The sequence below is a fragment of the Ambystoma mexicanum genome, chromosome 12 (genome assembly GCF_040938575.1).
Source record: "Ambystoma mexicanum isolate Mex_15411 chromosome 12, UKY_AmexF1_1, whole genome shotgun sequence".
In the NCBI taxonomy this organism is placed as follows: domain Eukaryota; kingdom Metazoa; phylum Chordata; class Amphibia; order Caudata; family Ambystomatidae; genus Ambystoma; species Ambystoma mexicanum.
Window position 1 is genome coordinate 668,943,044 of NC_090936.1, and position 14,399 is coordinate 668,957,442.

Here is a 14,399-nt window from a genome sequence, read left to right on the forward strand (position 1 = left end):
TTGCTACAATGACTTGTTTATGTGCATTTATGCAGGGCTTGTGAGCAAGTTGCATTGCTTGCTGCTACATACAAAAGTGTTTGGGTTTGTATAAGTGTGTGCTTAATACTGCTTGTGCAATTAAATATTTGAACATTTTCCAGGGCATGTCCTAATCTGTATTGCAGAGCAGTTCATATTCGATTGATAAATGGACCAGAGAAGGAGGGAGCGGCCAAGGTCACCCAAATCTCCATCAGTGACAGCCAGCTAGGACAGTCCCTGTGAGCAGTGTTCTCCCAGTGCAAGGCTACGCCCACTGTAGAATCGATCACTTTCACCATAACCGCTTTCATTCTTCACTGTACATAGGTTGTAAGGCCATCATCTGGGTTGACCCCTGTGATCCTTGCCAGCCAGTGCTAGAAAACATAGAAAATCAACACCACAGTCTTTGTAAATCCCTGTGTAAACGGTCAACCAGCTGTTGCCTCTAGTGGTGGTTGAGTGCAATGCATGCTCGCTCGATGCATTAAGAGCAGGTGGGAACAGCGATTACGAATGTTGTTTACATTGAAGTCTGTGCTTTTCATTACGAGGTTGCTGGTAGGACACCAGTAGTACCGGCGGCCTACCGGCGGCCTACCGGCAACCATTTCCCCGGTATACGGGCGACGGCGGAATGGTAAGTTCCCATTCCCGTGGAGTCCCATAGTACTCCACAGGAGTGGGAACACGGAAGCACTGGCACTGTTGGTAACGGTGCCAGTGCTTCAGTGTTTTATCTGCCAGTAGGGGCCTGAACTACTGGCAGGTCAGGCCTGTCAGTAGTTCACAGCCCCTATCGGCAGACACAGATGGAGTCAGTCCGGAAAAGGAGCCGGTAACTTTGTTACCAGCGCCTCATTTTCAGACCGGCTCACTCGTAATGAGGGCCTATGGAATCTCTCCTTTTAGTCAAAGATCAGTTTCTACACAGATAGGAGGTTGAGATCACAGTTTAGGAAGGGTTGTCCAACTCCAGACCTCGAGGCCGAAAACATGTCAGATTTTCGGGATACCCCTTATTAATATGCATGAGATTAATTTGCATGCATTCACTCTAAATGTATGCAAATTTACCCCATGAATATTAATGCAGGATACCATGAAAAACCCATTGGGTTTGTGGCCCTCGAGGTCCGGAGTTGGACACCTCTGGAAATAAGTCAAGAATCACTCACTTCGTCCCCCGGGACTCTCAATTATCTAACTTGTGGAGCAGTGCATGCTAGTCCTGATATATGTATAATATGACACTGTTACCTGGTTTTCAACTATCCTAATTTTCATTCGTGCAAAAGATTGCATTCTTCTGTGAATGCATCTTATTGTCGCAAATTAGCAGTGATATAGAAATGGGTTTTCATCGTAATCAGCGATATAGAAATGGGTTCAAATGAATCTTACTTATTTCGTAATGCGCAGTGCAAATATCTGCCATAGCTCCTTTGTGGATTTTTTAGACGCAGGCCTTCTGCTAACAAGCTGGCACACTACTGACAATTCGTGATTTTTACAACCAGGCGTGATGGTTGGCTGCTACACTTGGAAATGTTCTGCAAAGTTTTTTAGCGCCATGGTGGTGCTTAAACACAAAAGACTGCTATATGCGAGTCTCTCTAAAAACGTGGCAGTTGCGCATTCGTCCCATTGTTGGTTCTTGGATGGACCCTGGGGTGCGTGAATCACAGGGCGACTCCTGTTTGCCTTTTCGGAACACTCCACGTCCTGTAGCGCCCTTGCCTGGGTTCTTGATTAAACAATGTATCCTGTAATGAGGTCTGGTTCCGCGCGTCGTGAACACTTGCTTGCCCGGGTGAAGAGGCCAGAGCGAGACAATGTCGGAGGTGTTCTGACAGAGAGGTAAACACTTCATCCGACGCCTGTGGCACAATGCTCCACCACCTCTCTGGGGATCCCCGCCAAATACAAGCACAACACCCCGAGGAGATTCTACGTGCACACACCGTGGCGTGTCGCTCCAAAAGCCAAGGTCATGCTGTCCTACTCGCCATACTGGTGGCAAGAGGCTTGCTCTTGACGAGTCGTGTTGTGCTCAGAGTCTAACTATGTCTGAAGTTTCAACTACGCAAGGACACCCAAGGATTTGGATGGGGACGCAGCCATACCATTCAAAGGGAAAATACTTCTATTAAGAAGGTTGCAGCATCGCTTTCAATACTCTAGATTAAGAAGAGTCTTCAAACGCGTTTTCCTGCACAATCAATCAACTTCAGGATATGGGGACAGACTAGTACATTCTAAACCTCCTACTGTGTTTACCAAAGTGCACAGGGCCTCCTTGGCACCCGCAGCTAAGCCTGCAAGAGCGGCTCTGGGAAAAGCACAGGGAGGCAGCAGCAGAGCGGCCGGATCAGGCCTAGTTGAAGATGTGTGAGAGCCCGTTTAAAAATTATGTTGGGGGGGGGGGCTTGTTTAGAGTGGAAAACAGTCTGCGGCACTGGCAGGGTGCATACATTATAATGGAGACAAAGAAATAAAAGCTGGGGGTGAATAGCTGACGATTATCACGAGAAAGCCAGCCAGCAGGGAGATGAAACACTAACTGTCCACTGAAAAGCTATAAATCCTTCGTCGTCTGTAAGTGGCTGATGTGGAAGAACCAGTGTTGAAAAGCGACGAGGTGATAGCACTTCCGTATACAAACAAGGAAGTGACCACCGGAAGGGCTCCTACAAACTCAGCTTGTATAACGTGAGCATTCCAAAGCACACATGTATAGATGCAGAATGAAAGTAATACAGAGAGGAATATATTGCTGTGTTATAAGTCTGCTAACTGGCAACATGGGGGCAGTTGCTGGAGTCCCCCCTGAGGCTCATGGCCCCTTTCAAATGAAAAGGTTAAAAGGCCCTAATGCCGTCCCTGGTTAGGATCGGCATCATCTCGCTCAGACAGGGTAAAGTGGAGTCCAGGGAAGCTGGCGTCTTATATTAAGATGTTGCCCCATCTTACTTCTGCAGTGGGGAAGAGAGCTTGATTAGAGGGCACCATATTAACTGGTGTTCTCTAAACTGACCACTTATGGATGCAATATTTTCATCATGCCAAAGCATGAAAGCAAAACCAACCATCGTAAGGGCTTAACCTGCCAACCTCACTCTTAATCTGATCCATTTCCAAGGAGAAATATCCGATTTTTAAAACATTACATAAGGTTTTACACAAGATCAAGGCAGGTAGATTTATGCTTACTGAGACATGTCATCTTTCAGCATGCTAACGTTGGCCACGATCTATAACATTACCATTAATAATAATAACTTGAAATGTATCTATGTACAAAATAGTATCCCGTTGTTTCTTTTTCAACGGAAAAATTATAGGTCTTTGGGGGAAGATGGTAAAAAGGGGTGGGTAGAGTTTGGGGTAGGTGCAGTAATGAAGGGGAAGGCGGGTGGGGACCCCACCAAATAAGAAAAAATAATAAATAGATGAAAAATGTTGAAGTAATTACTTTGGGGTAAATGATCACGGAGTAATTACTGTCAGCAAAGTGACATGGAACCATCCGAAATATATCGAAAGCGCATTAGATGGACATTTTTTCTTATACAACTAGCAAAAAGTATACGTTGTCCAAACTGGTTCTGTGGACAGACATGACAACACTCTCATCAATTGTTGCAAATCAATGTTCCTGTAGGTCGCTGTTCTGATTCGCTTATCGCGTGATGTGCCTTGCACTCAGGAGTAAACTGAACTGAGAATGGGCGTGTGTGGCTGGCTGACATACCCCAGAGCAGACATTGGGGGGAGGCGAGAGTTGGTGTGCTGCTGCATACTGGGACCTACTGTGCACTCTCCCCGTCTGTTGCATCACCCGGGCGTGGTGCAGTTCATTGAGGTGCAAATATCCCAGAAACCGTGCATTCTACGGTTGAGGAACAGTCCTTCTACGACCACATTGGTGTTTTGCCGATTTCAGGCAAATGTCTCATGGGTGAAGGTGCTGAAATCAGGCGAAGAGGTGGGGTTTCCAAATGTTATGTAGCCACTCATGTCCGGAGGGTCCTCACAGGTAACTATGCAAAATTTTGAGCAGATTCGTGAAACAGTGTGGAATTGTATAAGGAACAACGCTTTGCCACAAACCCACAAATTTTCACTTTTATAAATATAGATTATTATTACCCAATCAAAATTGGTACTCATTTAATCAACCTCGGAAGGATGAAAGGCTGATTCGAGCTTGCCGAAATTCGAACCTGGAACCTGCAGATAACACACATACCACAGCAGCGGGTGTTCAACCAGCTGAGCTATCTAATTAACATTTCAAAAGCTTACGAGTTATTCAAAGACAAGTTAAGATGGAGGCCTCAAGAGTAAAATGAAAGGGTGACTGTCAAACTACAGCAGCAGAGGTGGCTGCGGCCCCAGCTATTGTGCTAAACGTATGAAGAAACTGGTTACCCCTCCCTTTTTATCACATGCATTTCTGTGGTTAAATACACTATTTTATGCTTTAAATACTTTCAGTATTTAGTCAAACAGAGACACCTTATTCGAAATATATATATCAATTTATCATAAGTAAAACGTTTTATGTTTCTGAACATAACTTTCATGGTTTCTGACCGTTATGCAGTGGTTAAAGTGGGCCGGGGCCGGGCCCCAGCAGTCTCCAAAAAGTGGGACTGAGCCGGGGCCCTGCCGGGGCCCCGTCCTACCGCAACATTGGCGGGATGCATTATCTGCGCCTGCAATGAAGTCATGCAAGCTGACCGAAGTGGCAGTCAGCCACAGCGACGCTGTGACTGGCTGCCACTTCCGTCAGTCACAGTAACTGCATCTGGTGACCCCTCGCGCGAGAGGTCACCAGAAGCAGTTACTGTCCCTTTGTTTCCCCAGGTCGCCGAGGCGTCTTTAACCCTGGGGATTCCTCTACATATTTCGAGGTTTATAAAAGATGGCTTTGAAAGTACACATTTCAAGCCATCTTTTATAAAGCTTTGCCGACGGACAATTTTGTCCGTAGTCAAAGCTTTATAAAAGATAGCTTGAATTGTGTACTTTCAAAACCATCTTTTATAAACCTGAAATGTTAGAAAAGATGGCCTGAAAAATAGGCAAACCGTAGGGTATACACACAAATATATATAAATGTTATATATTTGTTTGCGTACCTTACTATGGTTTGTGTACTATGCAAGCCATCTTTTCTAAACATAGAAATATGTAACGTATTTCTACGTTTATAAAATATGGCTTGTAAAGTACACAACCATAGTAAGGTACGCACACAAATATATAACATTTATATATATTTGTGTGTATACCCTACGATTTGCGTACTTTTTAGGCCACGCCCCTCCCACAAGCCACGCCCCCAAACGAGGGCCCCCCCTCGATTTCTTACCCCACTTAAAGCCCTGCCGTTATGTAACACAAACACATGCGTTCAAACTACATTAAAACCCGACTCAAACACTGTCAAATTGGGGTTAGTAGGAGGTGACTGACACATATATAATGCAACATTTCTTAATTGAATAAACATCTGCACAAATACATCACATCTTACAACCTTTCTTTGCAAGTGCAAATATCATTTTTTTTATTTAAGGATATTTCAAATTGTCATGTGAGCTTCTGAGATATCTTCATTTTTATACATATTAAAAGCATTACAGCACAAATACGAAGTAAGCGAGTCTTGTAAAAGCAAAGCAGAGAACACTGAGTGTACATACCAGAGACATCATCTTCACCTAGGATATATTGGAATAGGGGTATATATTTTATTGAATACAGTTGCATTTTATCTTAGTGTCTTTACAAATGACAGACTCTAAAATGCTGATAAGCCCGCCCCCCTCCCCAGGTTTAATAGGCCAACATCCCCAACATTTCACCCAGTGAGCCCGGATACTGCGGATTCCACACAGGCTGAAATCAGGGGTTACCCGCTGGTCAGGACTGAGAAGTGAACGCTGTCATGCGCTGCTCAGAGACACTCAACCTCCAAATCAAATTAGAGCAGAAGTCTCTTTCTCTGCAATGAAATGTCATTTCAGCAGGAGTGATCAATGCATGATATTTACATAACATGGCAAGAGCCATGGACCTCTTGAGCTGAAACCGCCTGCTCTGCATTAAGGGTCACTTCCAAAATCTTGGCTAAACATAGTCATGCTTTGTGATGGCTGTAAAAACAACCTGCGTGTACAATATCAGAGATCATGTGTACATAGAGAACTATTGTAATAAGGCATTACTAATAACAGAAATAACCATACTTAATCATAATTGCATCAATATGGCCCACTATGTAAAGTGAAAAATCGAGAGATACTGTCGCAATCAAGTTATCAAGCATGAATGATGGGAGCGTAAGCTGGCCCTCTCAGATGTACATTTTTGACCCTTAAATTGCACACAGATCTCTTCCGTGAATGCATTAGCTCACTGAGCCGTCGGGCAAGACTACTTATAACTGGGTGTGTGAGTGGCAGTCCTGAGAAGTCGCCACCACCCACCCGCCTTCATGTAGGGTGAGACCCAGATGCCATGTGCCTGCAGTGCACAGTGCGGAATGCTGGCTAGCCCACCTTATATCTAGCTAGATATAGTCCCACGACGCCAAATGCTATGCAGGAAGGCATAACACTCTGTAGTGTGCCATTTCCAGCTGGCGGCCCTGGAATGAGTACTGGGTATGCTGGTGTTTAAACACCACCCACCTCTGCATTGGGACGGCAGGGGACAGCTGCTGCAAGGGATTCCTAGGAGGAACTACTGCACTGAGTAACTGTGGATTACTTCCTCCACACACTACTCGCTGTGTAGGCTATGCAGCTCGTATCCCATGTGATTCCAATCATAAGCAGGCGGTATTTTAAGAATAGCATGTATTTCAAATACCACATGCCTTTACAATCCCTACCATGCTCATTAGGAGGCCCTTCGTGCCCCTAGGCATAGCACAGTGTGCAAAAACAAACAACAAACTACCGCCACTACCGATCAATAACGTCACTGGCTTTTTATGATATCCAAAACGTACAGAATAAAGGGGGAGAACGGAAGTGACGTGGGCGAGGAAGAAAGAAGACAGATATAAATGTACATACCGGAGCCTTCGTGATGACCTGCCAGGAGAAAGGAAAAACACATAGTTAGTGCACAATAACTATATGTATTTTTTTAACTTTTATGAATTAAAGTACATTTGGGTTTCCATTAAAAACACATAAAACGTCTGCCCTATATTATACATATTAAAATAGATGGTCATTTAAATAAATATCTAAACTACATCAGTTAACATTCCATACATTTAACACCCTTGATATCTTAGAAAAAGAAACGGTACCCTTAAAATCAAAATCACTTATTACATGTGTCACTTTACGAGAATTCGATTAATACAAATCTCCTTATTTCTCCTACTACTTCATACTAAAGCCACCACTAACTCAAAGTCCTCAGGATGATAGATAAGTATTACACTATTATTAACATGTCCAATTAATGTCATTATTTCCTTTCATACATAAAAAGCTGCTGTGGTCATTACTAGGGTTTCCCCTCCCTGGACAGCGCTCTGGGACTGATCTGATTCATAACCTCCATATGGACGAACCTTTCATAACCAACATGATATTTTTTTACTAAGTGAGGCGATGTCTAGTTGTCTCTTTCGTCCGCCCACAAAGGCAGCATAGTCGCTCCTCTTTATTTTATACCAAGCCCCCGTATAATCTAGTGTGGGTAGGATGTAACTTATAACTATGATTTAAACGTCTGCAAGTGTTTGTGAACTCCGTGTTGCTGAAAAGAGAGACTGAATATTGGTAATGCCAGTGAAACGATTTCACATCTTTCTTGGTCCCCGTGTTGCAGAGACGAGGCTTATTTTTCAAGACTTCATAAGCAATGTTTAGAGACTGACTGGCGTACCTGAGCTTCAATGGCCAATCCAACCTTTGCCTCCAACCTCATATAGCGCAGTAGTCTGTTTATGGTCAGGGTCGGACTGGGACAAGAAATAGGCCCGGACACCCCCAAAAAAAGTGGCCAACCCCTCGCCTCACGACCCTTGACCTCTGATGACATCACCGGAAGTGATGTAATTTGACTCCACCCCAAATTGACATCACAGGAAGCATGAAACATGACATTTCACCTCTTGACAAAACAGGAAGTGGCATCAAATAGCATTGTGCCTAAGTACACTAAGTTACTGTGAATCCAAGCAGACGTCCAAGGCCAAACGATAATATGTTATTGTATAGCACTTACGCTTAAGATCTTTTTTTATAGAACAAATATGCATACAATATCACCCAACCTGTGTTGATACTATCGACCTAAGAAGGATGAAAAGCTTTTTGAAAAAAAACAACAACAAAAAATGTTGAATATCTTTTTTTTTCTTTCCATTTATTTTGGGCCAATCCGACCATGTTTATGGGGTGTCTTATAATTCCCGCACCCACCCCTCTATGGCTGAGAGTTGAGACCTTCTGATGGCTCACCTAAACATAAGATGGGCCTTAGGTCTTTGGTCTTAGTGTCTCTGCCCGCTGCGATCCCAGCCCTTAATGACATCTCACGTGTAGCTCTCTGGAGCTCTCTGCCCACATTCCTCGGCTTCATTTTGCTCTCACTGAGATCAATGAGGGCAATTTCTATTATAAAGTACAGCCAATGCAATGAATGCTCCGCTCATCCCCGTGGGGGGTCGAGGAGGGGGGGGGGGCTCTACGCCTGCAGATAAAAGACTAGTCCCACCCCAGGCAGACACGAAGCCAGAGTCAACGAGGAGTACGAGTACATCCAGTATCAGGCGGTAAGAGTAAACGCGGTTTGCGGTATCACCGGAGGTAAGGCTGCCAGTGCAGGCTTTTGTAGCAATGTTCGAACGGTGGAGAAAGTCAACAGAACTCAGGTGAGTGGGTTGGCGATCATACACCTGCTGCCATCTTTGTTGAAGTGGCAGCCTCTGCAAGAGCAACACGTGACACTTGGGAAGACCTCGGGCTTGGGATGAACAGGTGAGGGCTGATATTGGCACTGCGATACTGCTGGGCCTTTCTCTATATGCGACGAATCCCGGCTTAAAGGTGCTCCGAGCAGGTGACCCCTGCGGGTGTGGGAGGCAGGCTTTACGGGCACTACACGTTGCTTCCCTGCACGTGATGGGGTGGCAATGTTTAGTTGCAGGGTCTAAGCAGCTGTTCATGTCAGCTCCAAGTGCAGCGCCTCTCCCTTGAGCTGGTTTAAAGAGTCGCACGTTTTCGCTTCTAGGACGAGATAGTGCCAAGAACAAGGCACAAGAAGTGCCAAGGACGAGATAGCTCCTCCTTGGCACTTAAGGGGTTAATGACGGAGAAAAAGTTAGAAGGCTTTGCATGGTGAGATACTGAAATCACCAAAAAGGCCTTGGCACTGGGGGGAAAACCCATGGCAGTTAAAAGGTTAAAGATAGCAATGAACGCTCTAGGCCACACTGCCTCTCCGAAGGAGTCAGCCATGGAAGCGCCATCCGCGTTTTCTCACTTTGTTTAATGTCTCCAAAATTGAGGGGGCAGGTGTGGTTGCGTGCTTTTTATAGAGAGTGCTCATGGCCTAAGCTCAGCCGTTCAGCTTCTGAGCCACATGGTGCTAACGAAACCAGTTCCAGGCATGTGCGTGCGCCTTGCAAACCGCTGCTGCTATTGTAAAAGCATTAATCGGGAAGTGTTCAGGCACACGTATAAAACTATGGGTATCCTAGGGATTCAGAAAGGGTGTGATGAATGGTGAACAGCAGCTCAGCTAGGGAAGAGTGCTCACTAGAGGGAGTCCAGATGCTGTGTGTGGGGTAGAGGTAGTGTAGGGAGGTGAGAATGGGTGTGATGAACGGTAAAGAGCAACTCAGCTGGGGAAGAGTGCTCACTCGAGGGAGTCCAGATGTCGTGTGTGGGGTAGAGCTAGTGCAGGGAGGTGAGAATGGGTGTGATGAATGGTGAACAGCAGCTCAGCTGGGGAAGAGTGCTTCCCTAGAGGGAGTCCAGATGTCATGTGTGTGGTAGAGCTAGTGCAGGGAGGTGAGAATGGGTGTGATGAATGTTGAACAGCAGCTCAGCTAGTGAGGAGTGCTCACCCGAGGGAGTCCAGATGCCGTGTGTGGGGTAGAGCTAGTGCAGGGAGGTGAGAATGGGTGTGATGAATGTTGATCAGCAGGTCAGCTAGGGACGAGTGCTCACTCGAGGGAGTCCAGATGCTGTGTGTGGGGTAGAGCTAGTGCAGGGAGGTGAGAATGGGTGTGATGAATGTTGAACAGCAGCTTATTTGGGGATGAGTGCTCACTCGAGGGAGTCCAGATGCTGTGTGTGGGGTAGAGCTAGTGCAGGGAGGTCAGAATGGGTGTGATGAATGGTGAAGAGCAACTCAGCTGGGGAAGAGTGCTCACTCGAGGGAGTCCAGATGTCGTGTGTGGGGTAGAGGTAGTGTAGGGAGGTGAGAATGGGTGTGACGAACGGTGAAGAGCAACTCAGCTGGGGAAGAGTGCTTACTTGAGGGAGTCCAGATGTAGTGTGTGGGGTAGAGCTAGTGCAGGGAGGTGAGAATGGGTGTGATGAACGGTGAACAGCAACTCAGCTAGGGAAGAGTGCTCACTAGAGGGAGTCCAGATGTTGCATGTGGGGTAGAGCTAGTGCAGGGAGGTGAGAATGGGTGTGATGAATGGTGAACAGCAGCTCAGCTGGGGAAGAGTGCTTCCCTAGAGGGAGTCCAGATGTCGTGTGTGGGGTAGAGCTAGTGCAGGGAGGTGAGAATGGGTGTGATGAATGTTGAACAGCAGGTCAGCTAGGGACGAGTGCTCACTCGAGGGAGTCCAGATGCTGTGTGTGTGGTAGACCTAGTGCAGGGAGGTGAAAATGGGTGTGATGAATGTTGAACAGCGGCTTATTTGGGGAAGAGTGCTCACTCGAGGGAGTCCAGATGCTGTGTGTGGGGTAGAGCTAGTGCAGGGAGGTGAGAATGGGTGTAATGAATGGTGACGAGCAACTAAGCTAGGGAAGAGTGCTCACTCGAAGGAGTCCAGATGTCACGTGTGGGGTAGTGCTAGTGCAGGGAGGTGAGAATGGGTGTGATGAATGGTGAAGAGCAGCTCGGCTAGGGAAGAGTGCTCACTAGAGGGAGTCCAGATGCTGTGTGTGGGGTAGAGCTAGTGCAGGGAGGTGAGAATGGGTGTGATGAATGTTGAACAGCAGCTTATTTGGGGAAGAGTGCTCACTCGAGGGAGTCCAGATGCTGTGTGTGGGGTAGAGCTAGTGCAGGGAGGTGAGAATGGGTGTGATGAATGGTGACGAGCAACTAAGCTAGGGAAGAGTGCTCACTCGAAGGAGTCCAGATGTCACGTGTGGGGTAGTGCTAGTGCAGGGAGGTGAGAATGGGTGTGATGAATGGTGAAGAGCAGCTTAGCTAGGGAAGAGTGCTCACTAGACGGAGTCCAGCTGTCGTGTGTGGGGTAGAGCTAGTGCAGGGAGGTGAGAATGGGTGTGATGAATGGTTGGTAAAGAGCAGCTCAGCTGGGGAAGAGTGCTCACTAGAGGGAGTCAAGATGTCACGTGTGGGGTAGAGCTAGTGCAGGGAGGTGAGAATGGGTGTGATGAATGGTGAAGAGCACCTCACCTGGGGAAGAGTGCTCACTCGAGGGAGTCCAGACGCCGTGTGTGGGGAAGAGCTAGTATAGGGAGGTGAGAATGGGTGTGATGAATGGTGAAGAGCAGCTCAGCTAGGGAAGAGTGCTCACTAGAGGGAGTCCAGATGTTGCGTGTGGGGTAGAGCTAGTGCAGGGAGGTGAGAATGGGTGTGATGAATGGTGAACAGCAGCTCAGCTGGGGAAGAGTGCTTCCCTAGAGAGAGTTCAGATGTCGTGTGTGGGGTAGAGCTAGTGCAGGGAGGTGAGAATGGGTGTGATGAATGGTGAAGAGCAGCTCAGCTAGGGAAGAGTGCTCACTAGAGGGAGTCCAGATGCCATGTGTGGGGTAGAGCTAGTGTAGGGAGGTGAGAATGGGTGTGATGAATGGTGAAGAGCAGCTCAGCTAGGGAAGAGTGCTCACTAGAGGGAGTCCAGATGTTGCGTGTGGGGTAGAGCTAGTGCAGGGAGGTGAGAATGGGTGTGATGAATGGTGACGAGCAGCTCAGCTAGGGAAGAGTGCTCACTTGAGGGAGTCCAGATGCCATGTGTGGGGTAGAGCTAGTGTAGGGAGGTGAGAATGGGTGTGATGAATGGTGAAGAGCAGCGCAGCTAGGGAAGAGTGCTCACTAGAGGGAGTCCAGATGTCGTGTGTGGGGTAGAGCTATTGCAGGGAGGTGAGAATGGGTGTGATGAATGGTGAAGAGCAGCTCAGCTTGGGAAGAGTGCTCACTAGACAGAGTCCAGATGTCGTGTGTGGGGTAGAGCTAGTGCAGAGAGGTGAGAATGGGTGTGATGAATGTTGAACAGCAGCTTATTTGGGGAAGAGTGCTCACTCGAAGGAGTCCAGATGCTGTGTGTGGGGTAGAGCTAGTGCAGGGAGGTGAGAATGGGTGTGATGAATGGTGACGAGCAACTAAGCTAGGGAAGAGTGCTCACTCGAGGGAGTCCAGATGTCGTGTGTGGGGTAGAGCTAGTGCAGGGAGGTGAGAATGGGTGTGATGAATGTTGAGCAGCAGCTTATTTGGGGAAGAGTGCTCACTCGAGGGAGTCCAGATGCTGTGTGTGGGGTAGAGCTAGTGCAGGGAGGTGAGAATGGGTGTGATGAATGGTGAAGAGCAGCTCAGCTAGGGAAGAGTGCTCACTCGAAGGAGTCCAGATGTCACGTGTGGGGTAGTGCTAGTGCAGGGAGGTGAGAATGGGTGTGATGAATGGTGAAGAGCAGCTTAGCTAGGGAAGAGTGCTCACTAGAGGGAGTCCAGATGCTGTGTGTGGGGTAGAGCTAGTGCAGGGAGGTGAGAATGGGTGTGATGAATGGTGAACAGCAGCTGAGCTGGGGAAGAGTGCTTCCCTAGAGGGAGTTCAGATGTTGTGTGTGGGGTAGAGCTAGTGCAGAGTGCAGGGAGGTGAGAATGGGTGTGATGAATGGTGAAGAGCAGCTCAGCTTGGGAAGAGTGCTCACTAGACAGAGTCCAGATGTCGTGTGTGGGGTAGAGCTAGTGCAGAGAGGTGAGAATGGGTGTGATGAATGTTGAACAGCAGCTTATTTGGGGAAGAGTGCTCACTCGAGGGAGTCCAGATGCTGTGTGTGGGGTAGAGCTAGTGCAGGGAGGTGAGAATGGGTGTGATGAATGGTGACAAGCAACTAAGCTAGGGAAGAGTGCTCACTCGAGGGAGTCCAGATGTCGTGTGTGGGGTAGAGCTAGTGCAGGGAGGTGAGAATGGGTGTGATGAATGTTGAGCAGCAGCTTATTTGGGGAAGAGTGCTCACTCGAGGGAGTCCAGATGCTGTGTGTGGGGTAGAGCTAGTGCAGGGAGGTGAGAATGGGTGTGATGAATGGTGAAGAGCAGCTTAGCTAGGGAAGAGTGTTCACTCGAAGGAGTCCAGATGTCACGTGTGGGGTAGTGCTAGTGCAGGGAGGTGAGAATGGGTGTGATGAATGGTGAAGAGCAGCTTAGCTAGGGAAGACTGCTCACTAGACGGAGTCCAGCTGTCGTGTGTGGGGTAGAGCTAGTGCAGGGAGGTGAGAATGGGTGTGATGAATGGTGAAGAGCAGCTCAGCTAGGGAAGAGTGCTCACTAGAGGGAGTCCAGATGCTGTGTGTGGGGTAGAGCTAGTGCAGGGAGGTGAGAATGGGTGTGATGAATGGTGAACAACAGCTGAGCTGGGAAAGAGTGCTTCCCTAGAGGGAGTTAAGATGTCGTGTGTGGGGTAGAGCTAGTGCAGGGAGGTGAGAATGGGTGTGATGAATGTTGAACAGCAGCTTATTTGGGGAAGAGTGCTCACTCGAGGGAGTCCAGATGCTGTGTGTGGGGTAGAGCTAGTGTAGAGAGGTGAGAATGGGTGTGATGAATGGTGAAGAGCAGCTTAGCTAGGGAAGAGTGCTCACTAGACGGAGTCCAGCTGTCGTGTGTGGGGTAGAGCTAGTGTAGGGAGGTGAGAATGGGTGTGATGAATGGTGAAGAGCAGCTTAGCTAGGGAAGAGTGCTCACTAGACGGAGTCCAGCTGTCGTGTGTGGGGTAGAGCTATTGAAGGGAGGTGAGAATGGGTGTGATGAATGGTGACGAGCAGCTCAGCTGGGGAAGAGTGCTTCCCTAGAGGGAGTTCAGATGTCGTGTGTGGGGTAGAGCTAGTGCAGGGAGGTGAGAATGGGTGTGATGAATGTTGAACAGCAGCTCAGCTAGGCACGAGTGCTCACTCGAGGGAGTCCAGATGCTGTGTGT

General features: G+C 47.7%; 1 protein-coding gene across 50 annotated transcripts in view; it reads right to left on the reverse strand.

Moving 5' to 3' along the window:
- The window catches only part of LOC138513982 (mucin-19), a 1,848,798-nt gene that overhangs the window by 1,816,998 nt on the left and 17,401 nt on the right, over window positions 1-14,399 (reverse strand). For all 50 annotated transcript variants that reach the window (XM_069629210.1, XM_069629207.1, XM_069629194.1 and 47 more), the window contains exon 3: window positions 7,119-7,136. In XM_069629210.1, the coding sequence (XP_069485311.1) occupies window positions 7,119-7,136 (18 nt within the window). The remainder of the gene's footprint in view (window positions 1-7,118; window positions 7,137-14,399) is intronic.